A 24,111-nucleotide genomic window follows, 5' to 3' on the forward strand; every position below is an offset into this window, starting at 1 on the left:
TTTGAAAGCCTCCCCTTTACTGTCATTGAGGTCAGATAACTCCGTCTTTTATTGATCTGAAGATAAAAAAAAAACATTCCCCAGAAGGCACCTGACTTTCTCCTACAGGCAGCTACAAATTTCAGTGGAGCCTGAAGGTGTCAATTTTGAAGCAGGGCCTTTTTTTTAGTCTGCACCCTCTCAGTTCATGGTGATTTAAAACTCTGAAAACCTTCTATGCCCTTTTGCTTTTAATCATTCAGTGCAGTCTAATACCAAAACATTTCGCTCACTGCTCTTCTTCTGTTTATTTGCTGATGTTGTGCGTTTTCCATTTAGCACCTATATATGTTTACATTTAAGACATCCCATGAGGTTATTCTCCAACTGTCAACACCAGCAGACCCAAACCCAATCCAGTCAGTAATTATGGTCAAAACATACTCATTAGGTGTCTTCCTGTTCAAACAACGTTCAACCCCAACCGGGACAGACTGTGTCACGCCTCCCTTTAGCAATAACCAACTGTAATATACCAGAGTGCTGTCATTAGTGAGTGAAACAGTTACACAACTGCGTTGCCTTAACGGCAGGTCTCACCATTCAGATGTTGTACTAGTGTTGCAATCTTGGCAAAGGTAAAGCCCTGAGGAAGTATTTTGGACAAAGCAAGCACCAGTACATCTCCCAAGTTATTCAGCTGACTTTTCTTGGCGACCCTCTCAAAGCTGCAGTCATCCCAGTTGCTCGTGAAACTTTTCCTGCCACACGTTTCCAGTTAACGTTCAATTTAAATGCTTTGATAAAGTTAATCTGTGAGCAGCCAGCTTTCTGTGGTGTACCCTCCTTGTGAAGAGTATCGATAATCATCATCTAAGCAACTGTCAAATCAGCAGTGTTCCCCATGATTGTGGTTGCATTTATTGAACTTTGTGTTCTGGATGTACTCAAACTTGAAATGATCTATTCTGATCATTTGAGGTGCTGATTTTATGATTTTTATGATCTGTAAAAAGCCTTCAAAGTTAAAACAAAAAAAAGGCTTGCAATATGCCATGTTCAGTAAAGAGTTTCTAAATTATGAAAAAACTATGTTCTCATAATATCTTTTTGTTGTTGTTGTTAGATGCACTGGCATGCTAGCTTCACTTAGGACTGTACAGGTTGGACCTTTCAGCTTATAAAGTAACAGAGGTGACAAAATCATAAGATTTTATCTCGTGTCAGCAGTTATGTGGGAAGCAGCGCACTCTGAATCTTCACTGGATGTTTTTCATGTGACTCCCAAAATAATTATCCTTGATCAGATGCAGTAGGCCAAGTCACAGCTATTCATTTCATGCAAGTTTATAGTGGTAAGATGGCCAATAGGAGCAGACAGGATGCAGCTTTTAGCTAAGAAAAGCAATGTGTTGTATGAGAGTTACATAATGACACTCAACTACAGTGCATTTTATTTTCATGATTCATCCACAAAAGCCAATAATTCCCTACATCTTCCTCCTTTAAAAACTTGAGTGTTGTTGTATCAAAGTGCAAAGTTAAAAGACACACGTTTTAAAAAAGAAACATTTATTGTCTAGACATTTCAATCATTTTAGACCCACTAGCATTAAGATCACTTAGTATTTCTCCCGATTAGACGTTTCTGCTTCATGTAAAAGACGTACAAAAAGTTTGTTTCTAAAGCAAATCTGGTAAGAAAAAAAGAACATATGTACATTTATACAAACAGAAACAGATTTAAGAACAAGCTAAGCACAAGGTCGTGAAATTAATGAGCTGAAGCTAACCGACTCCTTCCTGAAGCTGAAGTGCGACTGCACCTTCTCTACCCTCGTCCTTAAGACGACGGTGAAAAATAACGATTTAAGCTTTTCTTTAAAAAGTGACATCACATGTTTCATTTCAAAGCTAAACTTTGACCTAGTGTCCAAATTCAGAAATACAAGGTAAAGAAAGTATATAGCAAAAAAAAAAAAAAAAGTAATTTATTTAGTGAGTATAATCAGGAGAAGTTTTGTTTTGTTTTTTTACCCATCCTAGTCACTTATGATTTTCCAAATACAAGAACATTAAATTACATGTTAAGCCTTAATTTGTTCCCATCCAGGAAATATAATCATCGATTCATACAATAAGACATGACGTGTTTCAAAGATTGGTAAAGGCAGGGTGGGGGTGACTTACAGCGGTAAAGACATGGTGATTCTGTGACATCATTTCAGATCCATTGAGCAAAGCCCTTTCCGACATGCATTTCTTTCCTTTAATCACACAGCTTCATGTCTGAATGCACGAAGCAGCCTGTCACACTAGAATGGAGCCGGAAACACTGAAGTGTCACTTTCAACACAGAACAAAGTCTATTTGTCATGCCACTGTATTAACGGATGCACAAAAACTACTGCTGTCTCTCTCTCTCACACACTCTCTCTCTCACACACACACACACACACACACACACCTTTCAGTGACTGACAGGGAGTTTTAAACATCCAAATGTAACCACACTAGAGTTAACACTGCCAGTGCAATAAATCTTTTGCACGTATTGCAAAACTCAAATCGGACATCTGCATATATCACGTCTGAATGAATTCGTGTTTACTTTACCACTGCCCACACCCTACAAGTCAAAGAACATAAACCCCAAATATTTTTTTTAAAGTCATTATACTCACTTCACTACCCCAAAGTAGTCAACCTGGAAGAAACAAAAAGGGACCTACAGCACTTTACCAGTATGATGAAGCCATGGAGTATGATGTCTGAAAGGGACTTAACTGTGGGGTTACTCTAAGGAAACACCCACCAACATGCACTGATGGCATAGATTACTGCCATATTGTTATTATTGCCATGCCCCTGCCCCTTGCTTTTGTTAGAATAAAGCTCCATCTAAATATTTCTGTCAATATTGTGGAGATTTTACATTTGTGTAGGACAACTTTAGTGTGAAAATATATGAAACCTATGTAATAATAGAATTTGACAATTAGTTAATCAACTTTTTTGAAAACACCAGGTTTTCACTCTTGCTCTCACCTTTTCCCCTTTTCTTTTTTAAAATTAAGATCACAGAAAGAAGGTTTTTCAGAATAACCCAAGTTAAGCATTCTGTAACATATTACCATTTCCTGTTCTTGAAGCTTATCTGGATTGTTATGCTAATTTTTCTTCACATAGCTGAGTGCTTCACTTTTTCCATTTGAAACTGGTATGGATCTTTAAAAAAGAAAACAACAAAAAAAACCCTATCATGTTACATGAGGATCAAATAAACTCATGACAGATGTTCGTGGCAGCATAATGTGAGACAAGTCATCATAGCCTTCAGCGTGTTTTAAAAAAATGTACCATTTGGACATTTTAAGTAGTTAAGTACAGCGTGTAGGTGGAAAGCTACAACTACAGTGCAGTTAGTGAGGATAGGACTTAAGGTAAAGACAGAGAATGTACTTTTCAGACAGAGTAGGCGTATCAGAACAGTAAGCTGAGGTTTTAAGGTCAAACAGCCATAGCTAAGAGGAACGAAAGGCTGTGAGCGTCTTCTGAACCAAAATACAAATCAACATATTCCGCATTCACTGTTTGAAAATGTCCCTCCATTCTGTTGTTCCTCTTTTTCTACCATCTTTCCAACATGATGCCAATTCTTGTCCATTCTTCCTTTTCCATTTGTCGTTTTTTTTTTACACAGTCACCCCGCAGGCCTGAGAGGTTGTCCAAATGTAGTTGTGCTGACATTTAGTGTGTTTCAATATCTGATGTTCAGCAGTGTTGTCTGAAGAGCTCGTTTCAGAGTCCCCTTTGGTCCTTCTCTGATTCGTGTAAATGATCCCAGGTTAGCCCCCAGCAGTAAGCAGATATCTGAATATTTCCTGTGCTTCCATTATCATCCACTTGCTCCAGTTTATTCCCAGCTGAGTTGGAGTCATGTACACAGGCACAACAGATCAGTGCATATACAACATGGGTCTCCTTAATGTGTTTCTCTGAAGGTTTCTAACAGAATAAAGAATGTGCCATCAAGGTCCACCTTATCTGTGGTGTGTTTCTAGAAACACAGAGCATATTGGAAAAAGAAGAAATGTCCCAGCTTTCTTTCCATATATTTAGTAGATGACCTCATAAACAGTGGCCTTCTTGTCCCCTGAACCAGTAACAATGTACTTGTCATCCACAGATATGTCACAGCTTAGTACCGAGGATGATTCTTTAGACTGAGGAAAAAAGAGATAGGGGAGAAAAAAAAAAAGTCAGTAATGAAACGTTTTAAAAGAAAACTAGAAAATAAATTCATGTGTGTTTGTATGGAACACAGTGCTTAAAAGTTTTAAAGTTGTGCTTTTAAAATTTACTGAATAGTACTGAAAGTAATATAGGAGCGACTATGAGACTGCGAGGCTTTTACCTCAGTACTCATATTCAAAGTTTAAGCACGTTTTTCTGTATAATTCTCTTTAAACAACCTCCTTTGTTGGACAGCACTGACTGTTTCATAGCATTGACTCAGTTACTGCATGGATGCAAAACAGTGCTAGTGGATTTTGCAGGGTGGTTTATTAAAGCCAATGCAGCAACTTTCGAGGAGCACATTTTGTGTCATTTATGAAAATATATAATACAATGAATGTACTGATCAATTGCCACCAACCTGGAATATGCTCGCCCCATAAGGTGTCCTCCATGCATTCAGTAAGTTGTCCTTTCCTGTGCTCACAAACCATTTGCCTAGTAGAAGAGTAAATACAAGCATGCACAATATAAAAAATGAAAGCACTGTAGAATGGAACATACAACGTACAGACATAACTTCAGTGAAACCACTGGGCTGGGGGTGTCTTCACCTAACAATGGATTCCAAGCCCACGTTTTTTTTTTCCACCTCTATTTTGCAGCTCATTTAATATGCAAGTTGCTTACCACAGTAGGCAAACTGCAGGGAGAGCACACAGCTCTCATGTAGATGAAGCTGGTATTTATCCGGTTTGGTTACATGAAGGACCTCAACATTGCTACTCTCCATTCCAACAGCGAGCCATTCTCCTGTCGGACAGTAGCCGAGCGAGAAGATCTGAACACAAGAGAAAATAAATATTAATAAGTCCTGTCAGGATTACAAATTTAACCAACTGATACACACAGATTTTGTTTTAGTGGGGATGCTACTTTAAAATAAAAACTGAAACTTGTGGATTTCTTTTTAAGTAAATGACTGAAATAATGTTCAAATGCCTGTATGATTGTGCACCTGTGATGTAAAGTCATGCTGCTGCAGCTGCCGTCCCTCCCTCAGATCCCAGGAGCGGACTGTGTTATCCAAGCCTCCGGTCCACAGCTTGGTGCCATCATTGGAGATGTCGATACAGCTGGCTCCATCTGTGTGGCCCTGGAACTGCCTGTGGGATACACACATACATTCTCAATTAAATAAAGACGGACATTTTGGAACAAGGCACCAACCATGAGCTGTGCAGGGCAGTTGGTATGCATCACATGTTACCATATGGAGAGTGCTTACAGCATTTCTCATCAGAAGCCACTTTTGTAGTACTAACACTACAGATTGTCTGCCTCTTGGTGCTACAATCATAAAGGTTAAATCAGTCAGGGGCTGAGACTGCAAATTAAAGGTCAAATCTGTTGCTTAGAGGAGATTAGAAAAGCCAAGCAGTGATTGTAGATGTCCTTAACATTTAGCAGAGGCATATATTTATTTGCAGCAATCTTCTGAAGAGTGACAGAAGTAAAAGCATACAGTTATCTTTTACCTAACGAGTGTCTGGTTGTGCAAGTCCCAGACTGCAATGTTTCCATCGCTGCAGCAAGAAAAGCAAACTTTGGAGTCTGGGCTAATTGCCAGAGCGTAGCATGCTGGTGCTGATGATGTTAACTCTGCTTTAATCCTGGGAGTAGGCGTGGCCAAATCCCAGATTGACAACGTGCTTGCCTCGCCTCCCACAATAAGCGTCCGACCATCAGGGAGAAGACGGCAAGACCGGATGTAGTTGTCTCGGTTCTAATTTGGTAGGCACAAAAAAAGTTAATATTTAGTACAATATACAACATTTTATTGTGTTGTATATTCACCACATACATTTCATTCACTATTCTGCAATCTAGAGCACAAATTCTAGTCTGATCATTTCTGACAAACAAGTGTTCCTCAAACTAATACTCAACTATATATTATAAGGCCATTACTGTAGTCCTATCCCGGAAGGAGTATAGTAAGTAAAGCTAATTTTTCATGGGGATTCGACAAATTTGGCCTGTCCAAACAGTCCAATACTTTTTGTTATATGGACTGATCACCATCAAAACACTGCCAAGTGGTCAAACCAAGTCTGGACAGGTAAAAGGGGAGCTGTTGTCACCACACGAATAACACAGACAGGCAGAATAACAACAAATTAGTGTTGTAGAACAGTTTTCTCCGCTATGCATGTTGATGGCAGCTGGCCAGTCTCCCCTCACAGCTTCTATGTTTGGCTTTGTTTTGTGCTCATGTTAATTTCCCTTTTACTTCTGCAAAATAAACTCATTGTTATATGTGGTCTCCTCTTTTGAGCTAGTCCAAAACCCTATTGTGGCAGGAAATATTTTCCACTTCTGCACCTCAACAGGCCTTGCAGCAAAAGTACATTAACTTTTGGGTGGTGCAATTTTGAGAGTCTCAAACTGGTAGGCCTGGGAAGACTTGTTTTGTTAGAATTCATTTGCTGCTACAACTCGCCTTGCTCTTGTGGCGGCTGATTCCTTTGCAAATTATCCCCTAAATTCTAACTTAAGCTATGTATATATTGAAAAATTCTCCTGTGTTTGTAAACTGCTATCCACTTTATGCAAACCATGAGCCAGCTCATAACAATACACCTCACTCACCAGACAGTCTAGCTGGGACACAGGACTCTTGTTTCCTGGGTGACTAATGTCCCACACCTTGACACAGCCCTTTCCTCCTGTGTACACATGTCGGGTGGGGTTACTGATGGTAACGGCACACACCACCTCTCCGTGGTTCAGTGTGTTGATCTGACGGGCATGGCGAGGGATCCCAGGCCCCACCAAAGCATCTGGAGGAAATGGAACTGGCTGCATCTGTCCGTCGGCCGCGACATGAAATGAATAAGCACTGATGACAGAGTGGAAAAAGGATCAAGAAAAAGAAATCATCATTGTCACCATCATCATGGGAATTATAAGACTAATTAGTTTTACAACTATACTTACGGTTTGCCACCAGGGATTCCTGTCAGACTAGGAGGCATTCCAGGAACTCGCATGTGAGGATGAGGATCAAAACCAACCTTTTGGACAGAAAACAGACATTTTATAAGCCCAGGACTAACAAATACCCATGAGAATTGGCAAAATGCTCACAGGTCAATACTAACCTGTGAAAAAGAGCATAAACACTCATGAGCGCAAAGCTAACACATACTCTCAAGCACACATTAAACTGCTTATTCTAAATGACAACTACAAGAGACAGCAAACACACACAGGCAGATCTGTAGGTATTTGTGACTGCCTCCCACCCCATCCTCATCCAACAAACAAACACACACAGCTGCTAAGTACACAACCTGAGTTGCTATCAAGTGTTGCTCAGACACTGCTGTGTGACTACTAAAGATATTTAAACAGTGTAATGAACACTATGCAAATACAGCAAAGAGTAATGTGGCGAATGTACTGCACATAGGTATGCCATCTGTATAAATACTATCCAAAAGAAAGCAGGGACATGAAGCTTTGCAACTATTCACAATTTAATAGTAGGTTTTTGTTGTTGTTTTGATTCTTGTTTTAAAGTATTCACATTGATTAATGTCACTTTCTTTAAAATAAAATTTCCATTCTTTTGAGTATTTAAATGCCCTTTTAAGTTACAATGCATGACACGGGAAACTACAACATAATGACTATTTCTTTAGAGGGGTGTAAGTTCAATGAATGTGGTAGAGATGAAAATCTGCCTGGAGCAGGTTACAGAGTTTTATGGCTGAGAGGTGACAACAACTGCTGCCCACCTGCTTCAGGTATAATAGCAAAGAGAAAGGCACAGTTGAAAAGTTTCATGTGAAGGGAGCAGAACTCAAAAATGCACTCTGTTCTTTTCACACACATTCACTGACATGAAAATTCATAAAACTAAAGAATCCAGAAGTGCAAACCTGACACCAGGCTAACATAACTCTAGCATCTGAGTTTCTGCCAAAGTTCTATCTTGGCATGCAATCCATAGACATACACAGATTTAAAGGGTCACCTCATTTTATCACGTTAGTCTTGTTCTTCTACTCACCATTGGTGACCGCCCGTATGCGGCCACTGCAGCTGCCGCTGCAGCACTCATCTGAGGTGACATGTTGTGCAGCCCAGCAGCATAGGCTGCAGCTCCAGCTGCACCAGCTAGCTCCCCGTTCATTCCTGCTGTGTGGGGCAACATGCCAAATGCACCTGGATATGGACCTGGTACAGCCAGGGGAGTTCGCAAACCTGCAGCTGGAAACAAGCACAAGAGGATTAATTAGTTAATGTCTAAGAATGCAAGTCTACGTCTTTTCACCATGCACTTACCAGACATTACTGCCAACGCTTGACTAGGCTATCATGTAAAAGCAACTTAAGCCTAGGTAAACTGAGATTTCTAACCAGATATCTTGCAGTCACACTTCATATTAAGCTGTCTCTAGGATAAGGTTTTAAATATCTTCCATGAAACTGACTGAACGAGCAGACTTCTGCCTGAAGCAAGCAAACTCATTTTATTTGCCTCTAACAGAAAACTACATCATTTTTATAACCATTTATTAAGTAGTAAGTTTAAATGACCTACTAGGTGGATGTGGTATTTCCATTGAGGGGGGTTTTGAAAGATTTGGTCGGATTCCAGGTGTGGAGCTGGGCCCGGGGGTGGAGTCACCTCTAGGCGTGGGTGTGCTTGACTTCAGCCCAGGTGTACCTGCCTTATCTCGCTGCCAAACACCAAGGAATAATTATAAATATACAATAAATAAATAAATCACTCCATTTACTGGGTTTATTTATATAAAACAAATAAGTTTTTCTTTTCCATTCCTACCATTGCCATCTCTTTAGACTTTAAGGAGGAGGAGCTGGCTGATGATGCAGTAGAGGCTGGACTACAGGGGTCTTTCTTGAGAAGACGCGCTTTATCCAAACCATTTTCTCTAGGAGAAGGAAGAGGTGTGCCACGAGGGGAGGCTGGATCCTGGTGAAGTAACAAGAATTCTGTTAACTATTTGGGAGTTCAACTTAATACAATCCTTGAAAGAAGAAGACCACAGACGCCTGAATATGATGCACATCTTAAAAATGGACCATTGATGTAATGTAATTTAAGCATGTACCAGACAGCACAAAAACTAACATTTATAAAATATATTCAAATGTACTGACCTCATTTGAGACATCCACCACCAAATTGTCATCACTTTTCTCTGCGTCACTATCCTAGGGAAGAGGATCAGTTAGATAATCAAATTAGTCCATTGACTGGCTGTATAATTAATAAAATATGTTCAAATGAATGAAGACATTCCTTTTCCTTTGTCACGTTACATTAAAGACACAGGTACCAGAGAGATTCCTTACATAGTGACTTGAGTCCTTGTCATCCACCTTTCGCTTTTTGGTGTCATTTGAGAAGTCAGGTCCGTTGCGTCGCTTATCTGAATTCCTAAGACTTTCTGGCAGCAATGAGTTACTCTGCGAATGAAAGCAACGAGGAGGATGAGAAGGGCAGAACACTGCCGTTCATAAAAATATGAAAAAGAAAAAGGACAATTTGGAGGATAAAGACAAATTTTGCCATTTACGGTTCTGATTTCACTCAGTTGTGTATGCATCCTGCATGAGCTCACTAAAGTGTCTGATCCGTCTACCACTAATTACAAGAGCTATTCAGCTATGTAGAGCAGGTTAGAAAAACATACTCCTACTTGCAAATAGGTTAATAGTTCACAGAAGCATGAATTAAGCAGCACTAACACTTAAACAGCAACCTCTTTTCTCACTTGACCAAAGCCCGTCACAGCCACACACAAACACATGCCTCTGAAGTTGATGATTACATTAAGTGGCTCTCAAAATCTATCAGTGCTCCCTCTCCTGGCTCTGACAAGCTGCACTGGCTGTACTGAGAGTGTGGGTGAGAGTGTGTGTGTTTGTGTGCACAGTGTGTAATTGACTGTGAAAGCCTGTGTGTACGAACAAGTGTGTAACAGACTGTGAGTGTGTATTGCTTGCATAACACTCCTGTGTCCCTGCGTCCCAAGACTACACATACACACAGAGCTGCCTCCCCCTGGCCTCCTGACCAATGGATCCTTTAATGGATTAAAGCTTCATGTTGAGTCCATTATAGTCTCAACCTGTCAATGAAATGTGCATCCAACATACACAAACACATGCGCATGCACAAATCAAGCAAGGGAGTGAGTGCTTGGGCTTTGAGGGGGGAAAAGGGTAAATGAAGGAGGAATGGAGGGAGGGTGTGAGAGTGTGGAGGAAAAGAAAGGGTGACAAGAGACGAGGGACGGAAAAGAGTTTCGGGGGGGGGGGGGATCTGTATTCTGCCAAAGGCCCCTTCCTTCATACCCCCCCAAACCTCCTTTCCTCCCCTCCTCTCTTTATTGAAAGGTTTTAGTGAGCTGAGCACAGAAGCACTGACCCGCAAAACGTAAGCAATTTCCCCCCTCCCTCACTCTCTGTTCGCTTTTAGCATGGTGCCTCTCTCTCCCATCTCTGAAATACACACATATACACACGATGTCACATGACTGCTGGTCCCTCACCCCCCACTCTTCCCCAAGCCCTCCCCTCTCAGTGGTGATGATATTAAACACAATGAGAGTCTTTAAGCGCGGGATAAGGGGCGGTGGGAGGGGGAGAAGGGGGTAATCTGCTCACTGAGGTGTTAAATAGGCACAACAATGCAGGCTAGGGTTGAGAAGTGTGTGTGTATGAAAAATGTGTGTGTGTCTGTGTGTGACCATGCTAAAAAGCTCATTTGGAGGAGAAAGGAAACCTAAGTTCAGAGCAGATCTAGGGCAGAACTAAAGAGGCAGGCCAAAGCCCTACCCAAAGAAATCCCACCACCCCTGCAGACACAGACACACACAGAGACACGGACACACACACACACACAAGCTGAGAGTCAAAATGCACAACTTAAAAAGGTAAAAGCTACCTGGGTGTGAAACAGCACTAAAAACTACAAGGTGCTTTTATTCATAATGACATGTCATAAATTTTATTGATCCCTCAGGGGGAGTTACATAATAAAAGCAATTTCCATATAATGGGGACACACACACACACACACACACACACACACACACACACACACACACAGCAACAGGTGACATCTACTCGCATTATGAAATTCTGTCCTACAGCATTTGGATGGATTTGACATCAACCTTTAGCTACTGCATTTTCAATTAAGCCCTACACCTTCTAAGAACTGTATGAGTGGCCAAAAATAACCTTTTATATAAGTGCATTAGTAAAAACCAAGCAATTAGCATATCTCTTGAAATTATATAAATTAAATATGTATAATTAATGTGTGTGTAAATTTGCATTTGACCATGTTTAGGAGCAGTTTACTTACTCACAGCTATCTATTAACTAGAAGAACAAAGCAAATTTCCCGTAAACCTAAACTATCCCTCAAACAAAAGTAAGACAATAGTAGCTCACCAGAGCAGTAAACATTGCTGCAGAAAGAGGAAGTACTTACTGTGCTGGGCTCTCGCTCTGTTGTCATTGGAAAAGCATGTGTGTGGTTGAGGTCACGGGGGGTTTACCAGAGCAGAAAAAAAACCAAACAGATAAGGGAAGAAGAATGAGTTCAAACAGACTTCATTGCAACACAACTCATACATAAACAACCCCTTTCTATCAGAAGTGTTTCTGTGCTGGAAGGTGCGTCTCCTTACCTCTCAGGTGTTCAGGTCCTGCAGGGTGAGAGTCTTGTCCAGACATGTGAGGTTTTTTCTCACCACTCTCTTTTCCTGCCAGATGAGGAGGAACAGCTCCGAGTGCTCCTGACAGAGCCAGAAGACTAGCTGAACCACCCAGCTGAGAAGGATGGAGGCCAGCAGGGTGAGGAGTGAGGGGCACAGGAGCACCACCATGGTTATGGGACAAGTGCTGCTGCTTTAAGAGAGGGGAAGGGGAAAAAAACAGAAGGCGAAAGAGGTGGTTAGTTGGGAAAAACATTTTTAAAAAAGTGACCTGCTACAAAGAGGCACCAGTCCATTTTTATTTAGTCTGTGGTATACACAGCTGGACCTGTAACAGACAGGTCAGACAGATGAATAAAAAGCAGTTTAAAAGAACCACACCTATGTGGGTATGGCTTAATTCAGCAGTTGTGATGTAGTGCAGTACATCACAATCATGGCTAAAACAAAAAACAAAAAAAACAGAGAAGTTGAGTTCAACGAGAAGTCTCAAATTTCATAATACAACTACCATAAATGTTTAAAGCATCAGTATCCGACACCAAAAACCCAACATAAAAGCAAGCCAAAAACAGCTAAAACTTAACAATGCTCTGTAACCTAATCAAAAGAGACTTCTGTCCCTATTAAAGTCTTCAACAGATGGGACAGTTTCTCCACTGTCTGGGGTTTACACCACCTCAACAAGCTGCTGCGCTCTACAAGGTGGTGAACACAGCCTCTCCCCCCTACACACATCCTCCTCCCTCTAAGGTCAAACACTGAACAATACTGACAGCTGGGATCACAGCCCAAACCCTGAGGATGTGGAGGGGGTAGGAGGGAGGAATGACGAGAGCCCCAGCTGCTGCTTGCACTGTCAGATCTTGTGAGAGAGTGAGGCGACTGAGCAGAGAGGGGAGGAGAGAAGGAGAGAAGAGGGTCAGAGAGACAGAGAGAGAGGGAGAGCCAGTTTGGCTGGCAGCCCTGCTCTCTCTTTCACACCAAATCAGGCGCTCGTCTGAGCGTGAAATGCCTTTGTGTTCCAAAACATCATTATTGCCTCCTCAGACAGTAGCTGCGGGAATCCAAGCTCACTGATTCGCCGCAGGGAGGGGAGGAGGAAGGAGGGAGAGAAGAAGGAAAGGTGGGGCACAGGAGGCGACTCGGCGGGGGTGGAAGCAGTGCTGAAGGTCAAACCGACTTTTATCTCACCTAATTGACGCACCCACCCCCATCTCACTTTGGATCCCCCGCCTCCTTTTACCTCTCCATCTATCCTTTGCTCCCTGCATCCTCCCCCAAAGAATGGAGGTAAAACAACAAAACAGTCTTTTAGCATCAACCCCCATGCCTGCCTGCGCTCACACACTCAATTTCCAGAGTTAGCTCGCCTGCCAAACAATCAAACATAAACACACCCACACGTCACACTTGATCACACTTAACATGCATACGCATAGTCTAGATAAACAAGGCAGGCACACACATCCTCACTCAACCATCCTACCTCTGCCTGTTGTTTTCTGGGGATAACAGAAAAGCATGCTCTGCTACACACAAACGCACACACACACAAACAGATGCAAAGCACACACACGCACGCACACGGATACACAAACAGGACCCCTGATGGGAGTAAATGGAGGGGAAGTATTGGTAGAGGCAAGGGGAGCCTGGTTTGTCATGGGATGTTAGTGTGAACTGGTGTGTCTGCGTGCATTTGTGTGGGATGTGCATGCGTGTGTGTGTGTGTGTGTGTGTGTGTGTGTGTGTGTGTGTGTGTGAGAGAGAGTGTGATGGTAGGGGCAACATGCTTCATTACGCTCATTTAACTCACAAACGGGGTGAATGACAGGCTGGCGTGGGAGACGAGAGGAGATGGGAAGGGGGGGGGTGTAAGGGCAACGCTGTGACCCCCCCTTTTACAAACACAAAAATCCTGCAATTAAGACTCAAACAGCAACTGCCAAATCCACCTCTCACACCAATCAGACACTAACAGAGATCCCCATCAGTTCACGCCAACTAACAAGCCCACCCCACATCACACCAAGCCCTCTCCAGACCCCTCCTCTTTCCCACATTCCCCTTGAACCAAAACCCATAGCGTCTCCTCCAGCCAGTCAAGCCCCTATGGCTCCTATAAGTCCGAGTAATAATGGTTCTCTAATCCCACCCAAAGAGTCATCACCACCAACAGCTAGACTCTCCATCTCCGTTTTACGTTGAGCATCACTGTCAAACCTCAAGGAAAAAAACTACTTTTTACTCTTAGTGTGCCAAATCATTTTCTACTTAAGTATGAATAGCTGGTCATGCCCCATCAGTCTTCCAAGTCTGTCAACATCTTTTCAATAAACACCTTTCATAATTCCTGAAGCATATCCTCTTTGTCAACTTACTCATAACGAAAGAGTCCAGTTCTATCAATCAAAATCAAAACCATAGTCTCAAAAGAGAAAACATATTTGCACAAGGGTTAATTTTCTTTCATTTCCCATAAAAATCACTCATATGCCCTACATCTAATTCTACAGTCTAAGTCCAGTGTTGGCTTATATCCTTGAGTTAAGTCTGGTGACAAAGGAATAAGGAATCTCATTTAAAAAAAAAAAAAAAAAAAAAAAAAAAAAAAAAAAAAAAAAAAAACAACACACAGTCTCAGGCATATTCCTAAAACTTTATATAGATATCTGTTATGATTTGGTAGCAGTTCTCAGGGTTTTAACTGAAATGAGAAGAGAGAAAAAAAAAGACAAGACAGGTGACCAAAATGAGGACTTTTACCTTGTGTTTGACTTTGACCCATTTGTGTTTGAGTAAACAGTAAGATGTGTATTTACAATCCGTTTTTACTATGTAAACAGTACAAATTGTTTCTTCAAATAGAACACAGACCTTTGATGACACAACAAGACTGTGGAAAATGTGGCTTCTATGTTAATCATTAAATGGTGCATATGCAATGTATTAGGTAATTTGCTATACTAATGTCCATGTCCTTATTATGGTTGCCCCCTAGGCAGCGACTAACACTAGTCATACTTACTATGTTAATTACACACAAAGAACAACAAGAACAAACAAAGAAGATTACTGTGGTAGCCAACAACAACCTGAGAACTGAAATAATTTTATTACCAGAGCAAAATCAAACTGTGTTCCAAACTTGTTTGTGTAGGGAAAGAAATATTTCCTATGGAGTAAACACACACACTGCGATAGTTAATGCAAAGAGAAATTAAAGGAATACACACTGTAGGTGGAAGACCGGGCAGTCCACGTACCCCGATGACAGCATTGAGCTCTGCCATGGTCACCTGTTTGGCTCGCTCCACAGCCTGAACCACCTGCTGCTGATGCTGTAAAACAAAGATGCACAAACGTTTGCCAAAGCCTGAGAGTAATGGCAGATTTACCAGTAAAATTAGAGTGTATAAATGGGATACAAAGCACAGTCTGTAGCTCTAAGTCACACATACTTACCTCCTGTGAGAGGAAGGGAATGACTTGTGCACAGATGGTGTTTAGTCTCTTGGCAATCTCAGTCTGATGAAGTAAGAGACACACACAGATAGAAAGAGACTTAATTGTTGATAACATAATTACATTCATTTAGAAAAGACATCTGTTCAGTAACACCAATAAAGCAATAAACGTGCACACACACACACACACACACACAAGAAAGTGCTGCCACCACAGCAAGCAAGCAAAATACCCCCCCCCCAAAAAAAAAACCCTACCAGACAATGATACCGATGACACTCATCGACTTCTCTCCACACAGAAATCCAGTGTGTGCCATTTTCAGCACACACAGTGTAATGAGATTTTCCTCTCTAATTATAATTGTGGGCTCAGCTCAGGTTTCTCTCTTACCCGTTCTATTTCTTTTGCTCCCTCTCCGCCTGTCCTCTGTGTTCTTGTCCCCCTTCCCATCAGCACTTCAACATAATCTCATCAACTACTAACTTGGTTTGCTCTCCCTCGGTATCCATGCCAACACATCCGCCTGCCCCTTAAACCCCCGGAGGTGGTTACAATTGGCTGAAACCAGATACCCCCGTGGTGGCATCAAATCAGATAAGGGGACTCATATTACACATCATCCAATCAAATTGATACGAGGACGACCAGAGTGAAGTGGGAATCGGGGACCATGAAAGGTAGTAATGGCTCAGACGACACACACATAAATATATAGATACATAGAAACATGCATCATATCACTTTTTATTGTTGGGTGAATACTCAGGAAAAATGCGATGGTTGTCGTCACCGAAACAACAAATGGTTTTATGGAAACTTTTCAAAACTCAGCCAAAATTAAGTCATCAAGCTAGAAAGAAATGTAATATCCCACAGCACAAAGCAACCACCTGTGTGGGTTTAACTAACCCAAAAATGACTTCCCTTGCTATGCAACTGTTATATGTCCTGTTGACTCACTTTACAGTAATAGCAAACAAGTAACTGTTCAAGAATTCATTGCCCTAATCTCCCATCTACATATAATTAATTTAACCTGACAATCTGCTATTGTTTACAAATTAGAAATTTGAAGAAATGGCCACAAAATCAGGGGATTAAAGCTATTACAGATCATCCAGAGAGTGATGGTAAAGCTAACATAGGCAAAACCTTTTTTATGCTGTCACCGAGCAAAAATTCAAGACTAATCTATGAGTAAAGTGTAATCAAAATGGTCCGAGAGGAAACCTGACTTCTGCATGTTCTCTTGGCTGTTTTAAAACTGTGAAAAAATGCAGAGAGGAAGACTTTGGGAAAACGCTTATATTTTTAAGAATAAAGGAGCTCCTGTTGGCTGTTCTACAAATGCAGATGTACATGAATGTCCCTTCAGATGGAAACCCTGATTGAGTCATGGGAAATCCCACTGGGAAACTTGCTCTTCAATCACTGGCATGAACTGGCCGCACAAAAAGGAAGATGGTCTTGTCAAACAAAGAGTCTAAAAGGGAGACAGCCAATAAACATATTAAAGCATGGTGTATGTTTCTTTTACAAGTTGGAGGATCGCTCATTAGGTAAAGGGGAGTGTTAGTAACGTTACACACCTAGCTAATGGCATGGTAAGTTCCCAGACATCAGCAACTGTTTGAAGGAGACATCAATATACAATATGTTATAGAGTTTTATTACCCGATGAAGGTACATCACAGCACGACCGTTTTGGAAGCATGACTGTCTGTTAAAACTTCATCTCAGTCCTTCCACTAGTCACTAAGATATTTCAGCCTGGGCCAAAGTCCAAAGGCTGACAGGCACTGCCATCTCTAAAACTTTAAAACCATGGCGTTGCTGCTCTAAATTATTTAATGATTTTAATGGGTCTGACAGCTCCTGAAAAACTGAAGTGGAGACGTCCTCTTTAGCTGGAGCATACTTGCGCTCAATTAGATGTCTCTGTCACGCACACACCTGTCAGCTCGCCAAACAGCCACAGTTCAGCCAATTATGTACTTGGATGAGCTAAATCAAGTGCTACCGTTTTCACAATGAGTCTTGAACTACACACATAACTGCTTCAAAAATAATAGTACTTTCAGTTATATTTATAAAAATTATGAATATATTTATAAAGTAACACAACATACATCTTGACAAGTCAACAAATGATACTCCCCAGACAAATTTAAATAAGGTGGTTGAATAAATACTCCACGTAAAAGTAAGCAAAGTCAGAACAAATAGACGTAAGTATATATGGAACAGCTTCCCTCTGAGAAAACTAAACACCGAACAACTGACTCTTTATCCAGAATCAAAAGACATGTTAAGCCTTCAGAGTACGCATACCTCCGTGTCATAACTACATGAGCTCAGCAGCCTTGCCACAGTTTTAACATTGCTGTCTGTGTATGTGCACCTGATGGCTACAGGACACTTTCGACAAATAAGAAAGGGGGATCTTAAAAACCTGTATTCTGTCCAGTTTTAAAGTTTCAGACTTTCCTGTACTGCCAAAGTGCGTCAAAAATAACCAAGTCATTCCATACCAAGAAAGTTTGAAATGAAAAGCTATTTCTGGCATACTATGTATATCCATTCTCAGAATTATGAGTTGTAAGCCTATAATTAGCTTTGTATACAGGGTCAATCATTAGGCTGCCTGAGAATAGTGTGACCAGATACTAGGGCAACCCAGCAAACCTAAGTCGAGAGACAAAGTCAAATGCTCAAATTTCCCAGGCTGCAGCCAAGACTTACAAGTTCATGGTGTTGGCCTCAAAGGTTTCTCCTCTCACTCACTTTGAACAGGGTAACGTTATATGTTATCTAACTGAATTATATTTGCTTGTGGGGAAAAGCTGCAAAAAGTTTTCAGGCAGCAGCTCAGGTGCTAACCAATCAAATTATGTTATGCAAATGTCCTGAGAGAGCAGAATGAAGATTGAGTACTCTGTCATTCATTTGAACTTTAGCAATAATCTCCAGAAAACAAACTAGACTTCTATCAGTGGAGGGACGAAGACTGTTTTGTGATTTTTGGCAATATTTATGATGAAAATGATCAAGTTAGAAGCAACAAAACATGTTTCTTTTTCCTCTACTTGGTGCCCAGCCTTTGTATAGGTGGTACAAAGGAAGGGAAATAAAGTATTGTTGTGTGCACTAAAGGAAAAAGCAATGTGACTGTGATATTACTAAACCTAAATGTCAAAACTGAAAGCTGAATATCCACCCAATAATCAAATATTAGTGTCCAGCTCGACCAGTTCTCTTGTATATGCTTACATTTAGACCCAACCAGCTACACTAAGCTCATAACTGCTAATCAAAGCTTTCTTTGCTTGCTTTGTGATTTTACACAATATGATCTGTTGTTACTCTACTACGCCTCTCCCCCAACATTGAGACATGTCTAATGTCAAGCATAAAAAAGTAACAAAATCCACAAAAACTCACAGCCCGTGCATCCAAACCCTTAAATTAACATTTCTATATAGTGAATGAATCGAACAATGACTCATAACTGAGACAGTGGGTGAACAGAAGTTGAGGATGCAGAGACAAGATGCAAGCATACACAGAAAATGTGCGAACAGAGAAGCAGCTTCCCATTACACATATAATTGGAGCATTATGCACCCCCCACAAACGTACATCCTCAGCAGGAGGTGAGTTGTTAGTCTATATCCTCCATACCCCCACCCACCCACAGAAGCTTGTTGCTCTGACAACTGCAGTCCCAAGCTAATGACCTCCCCTGGAGCTTTAGTGAGTGTAACTGTGTGTTTATGTGTGTGTGTGGACAATAGGAAGAGATGCATCTCCCTTACAATGAAAGAGCAGTAGCTTCACATGGACATAAAATGAAAGAGGAGCCAAAGAAGGGGGAATTTGGGGTGGGGGGTGGTTTGTAGCAAAAAGGAAGAAGAGATCCCATAACTGTTATTGGAGAGCAGAGGAAGGCAGAAAGAAAAGAAGAGGACTTGGGGTATAAAAAGGGAGAATAACACAAGAGGAGAAGGAAGGGGAAGGAGTGTGAGAGAGGCGGAGAAGTATCCCCACTCTTCACTGAAGCATCCAGCCAATCCACCTCCAATTTCCTCTGGTCTGACTGGTCGATAGCTGTGGTAATTACTGGTAAACGCTCTGAGCCCTGCACCACTCCTGTGGGGAAATGTGTTTGTGTGTAGCGAGAGGGTGAGTTTTTCCCCTGCTCATCATCCACATGTCTACACACTTAAAAGAAAATTTTTAACTTTCACTGTCTGTGTACATATGTATATGCATCAACAAGTTCTGTGCTTGTGTTCACTCTACCGTCTGTGAACTGAAACTGTCACTATCGTCGCGTTTTTGCATACATTACTTAGAGCTATGCAAAGTGCCCTTGCCTTTCTGCATGTGCATGTACACTGATTGGGTAATTGCCCTTGTTATTGTGCGCTTCATGTTTGAGTCTGCCTCGTTACTGTGTTAACCTCCCAACTTCAAAAAAGGGAGAGCTCCACTGTATCTCCTCCGTCTGCCTCACCGTGATCGATTCCTCTGCCCTCACCAGCCCTACCCCTCTAATGTAATAAAGCAGGCCGCTCCCCTAGACAGCACCAATCAATCTACAGAGCCATTCATCCTGCCTCTGGGCTCAGCCGGCCGGCCCTAACTGGGGAAATGGAGACAGAGCCCCATCGATCACAAATAAACACACATCCACACACACATATACAAGCATACAGTAAAAGAGAGACACACACACACACACACAAATGCACTCGTGCACACGCAAGGACACGTCAACAGGCCCACACTCCACATACATCAAAATCCATCCATGAGAGGAAGATAAACAAGAAGACCGACAGAGTAGACGAGCAGCCATACCTGTTTGTGCATTTCAATGTTGAGGCCATACGACATCTCATAGTACTGGGGGAGGGGAGGGAGGCAAAGAGTGAGAGGGTTAGAGGGGGTGAAACAAATCCTAAACCCCTGAAAGAAAAAGCCTGAATAACTTAAACAATAATTAGCTACACTGTAGATGTCTTTGAGGATATTTGCAGATCTTTTTAAATGAAGTGTTCCACAAAGAGGTCAAACTACTTTGAAAGTCAAAACATGCAAGTCAAATGCTTTTTAACTTGAACATGAGGCAATGCAACATGCTCGCAAACAATCTGAACTGAACAGCATTCGTGTCCATGTTATGTTTGTTTCTGTGCTAGATTAGAAGCTTTTGACACACAGCCACATTGCTTTGTGTAAAAGAGGTAAAACTTCAGTGATTTAAGGTGAAAAGTAAGCTCTCATGTATATTTTATTTTCTGAAACAGTGAAACACATTTTAAATCAACGTGAAAAGTCGTAACAGCACAGCATCTTTACGCAGTAAAAGCAGGTGACACTTGCATGTTGCTCTTCCTCTTCCCTTCATTTAGTATTTAACAATACATATATTTTGTATTACGAGTCTTCAGATAGGAATTTGTCCATACCTTATAAAGCAGAATACAACTTTCTCCTCTAGGAAACTTTAGAACTCAGGCATGTGATGTGTGACCCTGCAGGGCAAATGAATTGAGTATAGGGAGCTCACCATGACGTAGTGCCTCTGCATCTCTGTTTTTTCACTGGCCAGCTTCTCACACTCCAGTTTGAGACTTTAAAAAAAACAACAAGAAATACAATACACCATTTACTTTGAGTGGGACTCAACATTTCAAGTTAAACTAATCAGTTTTCATTCTTTCTCTCACCCCTCTTGCTTGATGATTTAAACACCTTCTAAAACAGACCATGGAGATGTTTTTAAAAGAATTGGTGCAAAAATGGAAAATAAAATGATTGTTCCCGTCAAATAATGGGTATATGTTTATGACAATCCTCTTCTTTGAATATGTAAATCAGAAACATTATGTCTGCAGGTCTAGCTTTCACCTGTTGTGAATGACCCACACTGACAACATCTAGAGCAAAGTTAAAAAAAACAAAAAGAAAAAAAAGAAACACTCACATGTAGTACTTAAGCAAGCCTTTTCCCTACACAGCTACACACACAGGGGAAAATAAGGCGTGATTTATGAAACCCTCAGCCCACACGCCACCCCTCTGGCTCTCACCCATCAAGAAGATGTAGACCTACCGCAGTGCAAGCGCTAACACTGATGCCTGCTTGCATATGTGTGCACTTTTGTATGTGTACGTGAACCTAATCCAGGTTTATGGGTTAGTCTGAAGCCAGGGTTGAGGTTTTGTTCATTATGGTTATGAGGATGACTGTGGTTAGGGTGAAGTTTAGTGTTGGGAGGGCAGATGACAATAGAGGAAAATGTGAATTGAGTGTTTGTGTTATCCACCTGTGGTACTGTGCCTGAAGAAACTGAAACTCCTCCTTGATGCGGTCCAGTGACTCTGGGATGGTGAACTTGAAGGGCTGGCCTGGAGCCTGGTGGGGCGTCTGGCGCGTGCGCGCGCGCGCAAACACACACACACACAGAGACGGATTACCAACATCACACTGGTACATTACTTACACATTATTGGTTACATTATGAATCTGGTACTTTTCAGCACAAATACAATATCAACAACTTCGAAATATTAGTCGTTATTTAAAAAAAAAAAAAAAAACACAAAAAGCTAAAACGCAGTATAATCAATCCCACTGTAGAGCCCAATTAGTTAGAGGACTGAGCTTAATATAAACACACAGGCAGCCCGGAGGGGCGGGTCATATAACGAGGTAATGTTACCCGGTTAGCCCGGTGAAATGAGCGTCTGTTAATGCACAAAGAGCGTCTTACCGGGTGTCGCCCCTGGGGAAACATTGTTATCTCCGGGAGGATGAAACTGTTTCTTTCTTAAAACCCCGTCAAAGTGGGATCAAATGGGGATGAAAAGTAAGGTTGTGGGAAGCTCCCAATCACGGAGAGGAATCCATCCGCCGTTGTTATTAGGACCCCCGGTCGTTAATTACAAAAAAGCACCGCTTGTCCGCTTCGTCTGGGTTCACCGACCGTTTAACGTGAATTTCCGCTTCTCCCTGTCTCTCGGTCGTCTGTCCTCCGCTCCACAGGCAGCGCGACCGTAAATCAACCGGAAAAACACGGGAAACGGCTCATTAGTTGAAAGCAGCTGAAGGGGGAGGGAAGAGAAGGGCAGGAGAGCCAGGTGAGAAATGAAGAAAAAAAAATAGGGCTGGAGCCACCTTCGCCACTCCGGCGTTTGTTTTGTGTGCGAACTGATGTATTCCGAGTACGGAGGGCCGACCAAACAAACAAACAAGATAAAATCAACCCCGTAGATCCTCAACAGACAGCCGCAAACTGCCGGCGCTCAGTCAGAGCATCAGAAACAAATCCACACAAGTTAATTGTAGAGAAGAGTTCCCACTTGACTCGCCGCAGTCGCTGGCTGGCGGTTGAACGGTCAACAAATACAGAAATATTTACTTCCTCGATCAGTGTGGAAGCAAGCCTTGCCTCCAAAATAGATTTCTCGTTTTTAAGACAAAAGATAAAAAACGAGGAAATATATCGTTAATTTTGATAACAACAACTCCCACAGCGGCGGGAACTGCTCACGGTCTTGCTCTGCTTTACCTCAATGGCAACTTTCTCACGCGGTTTCACGCTCACCCAGCTAACCGAAACTATAGGCCAGCCCACAAAACGCCTCCGAACCAATCAAAGTCTCCGCTCCACGTGGGGACAATAATGTGGGTTATGAAACTGGCCAATGGTCTCTCTGCGAAGTTCCTCGATTCCGTTGACCTCGTTGAGCTACGCAGATTTTGACCAATCAGCGCGTCGCAAGGAGTTGCCACTTCGGAAGCGCGCAGGGCGGGCAGTGCGGTGGGGAAAAAGGCAAGTCTCAGCTGTCAATCAAAGTAACGTGGGTTCCAAGAGCAGAGCTGTAAATGTGCGCGTCCACACATACACACACACGCACACATTAACAAGCACACGCAGGCACACACTCAAACAGAAAAACACAAATATTGTTTTTCTTAGCTGCCGTGAACCTTCCCAGCAAGTGTCGTGACAAATAACCCCAAATCTCTCTCTTCCTCTGCTTTCTCTCCCCTTCTATGTAATAATTTTCAGCGTGGGAATTGATTTAGTAGGACTTGAACGCGCTTTATGTTCTGCTCCTAAAAAAAATCTAATTATGCTGCTCATCTGTTGCAGTTTATTGCTATTTTCATACAGTCAGTCTACAGAAATCGCTCAGTTTGCCTGATCATGTTTCCTTCGCTGGCCAAGGACAAATCCAAAACTCCTTACTTGTACTGTGATGTCTTTATATCTCTTCAAAAACGTAGCTCGGCATTGTGCAAATGCGATTTTGACCCAAAGAAAGCAGAAAAATGCCAGGGGGGTTCCCGATTCGTTGTAATAAAGCTCACAGAATGGTATTTTATTATACCAGCAGTCAAAGCCAGACTGAAGCAGCTGTAAATAAAGACACACTAACAAGTGAGCAGCGCACACAAAGAAAAAAAGCAGATAACAAGTCAAGAGTAGCTGCTAAAGTAATGAATACAAAAATATAAATGATAAAGAGGCTTTTATTGAAAATGTGTGAAGAGATATGCCACCTTCATCAAAAACGAAGACCATATCTTTTGCACATAAAAGTTTCAGCAATGTTTTTAAAATAAAGACGTCAC

General features: G+C 41.8%; 1 protein-coding gene across 5 annotated transcripts; it reads right to left on the reverse strand.

Moving 5' to 3' along the window:
* Window positions 1–1,534: 1,534 nt before the first annotated feature.
* Window positions 1,535–23,157, reverse strand: LOC146697119 (transducin-like enhancer protein 1). Of its 5 annotated transcripts, none has more exons than XM_085475625.1 (20): window positions 22,244–23,157; window positions 21,797–21,885; window positions 21,037–21,100; window positions 20,325–20,369; window positions 15,456–15,518; window positions 15,227–15,331; window positions 11,961–12,180; window positions 11,762–11,778; window positions 9,610–9,723; window positions 9,415–9,468; window positions 9,077–9,226; window positions 8,831–8,969; window positions 8,297–8,496; window positions 7,219–7,295; window positions 6,871–7,120; window positions 5,757–6,004; window positions 5,237–5,384; window positions 4,909–5,059; window positions 4,640–4,716; window positions 1,535–4,205 (listed from the first exon to the last, which is right to left on the reverse strand). In XM_085475625.1, exons 1-20 carry the CDS (start codon window positions 22,265–22,267, stop codon window positions 4,098–4,100), a joined length of 2,343 nt encoding a protein of 780 aa, XP_085331751.1. In that variant the 5' UTR covers window positions 22,268–23,157; the 3' UTR covers window positions 1,535–4,097. The 5 variants fall into 5 exon arrangements, with proteins under 5 accessions (XP_085331751.1, XP_085331753.1, XP_085331752.1 ...); XM_085475627.1 differs by having other exon boundaries at window positions 11,961–12,177; window positions 15,257–15,331; window positions 21,797–21,897; XM_085475626.1 differs by having other exon boundaries at window positions 15,257–15,331; window positions 21,797–21,897.
* Between the last annotated feature and the right edge of the window lie 954 nt (window positions 23,158–24,111).

The sequence above is a fragment of the Copadichromis virginalis genome, linkage group LG12, assembly GCF_057382275.1.
Source record: "Copadichromis virginalis isolate Kocher_CV1m ecotype Utaka linkage group LG12, C_Virginalis_male_GT1.1, whole genome shotgun sequence".
NCBI classification, from domain to species: Eukaryota; Metazoa; Chordata; class Actinopteri; order Cichliformes; family Cichlidae; genus Copadichromis; species Copadichromis virginalis.

Coding starts and splice junctions, on each gene's coding strand:
- LOC146697119 (XM_085475623.1), bottom strand. CDS start 22,267: ATGTTTCCCCAGGGGCGACACCCG. Junction 20,370..21,036: donor TGCAGAGGCACTACGTCATG/GTGAGCTCCCTA, acceptor CCCCTCCCCCAG/TACTATGAGATGTCGTATGG. Junction 4,717..4,908: donor CCTGCAGTTTGCCTACTGTG/GTAAGCAACTTG, acceptor CTCTTCTACTAG/GCAAATGGTTTGTGAGCACA.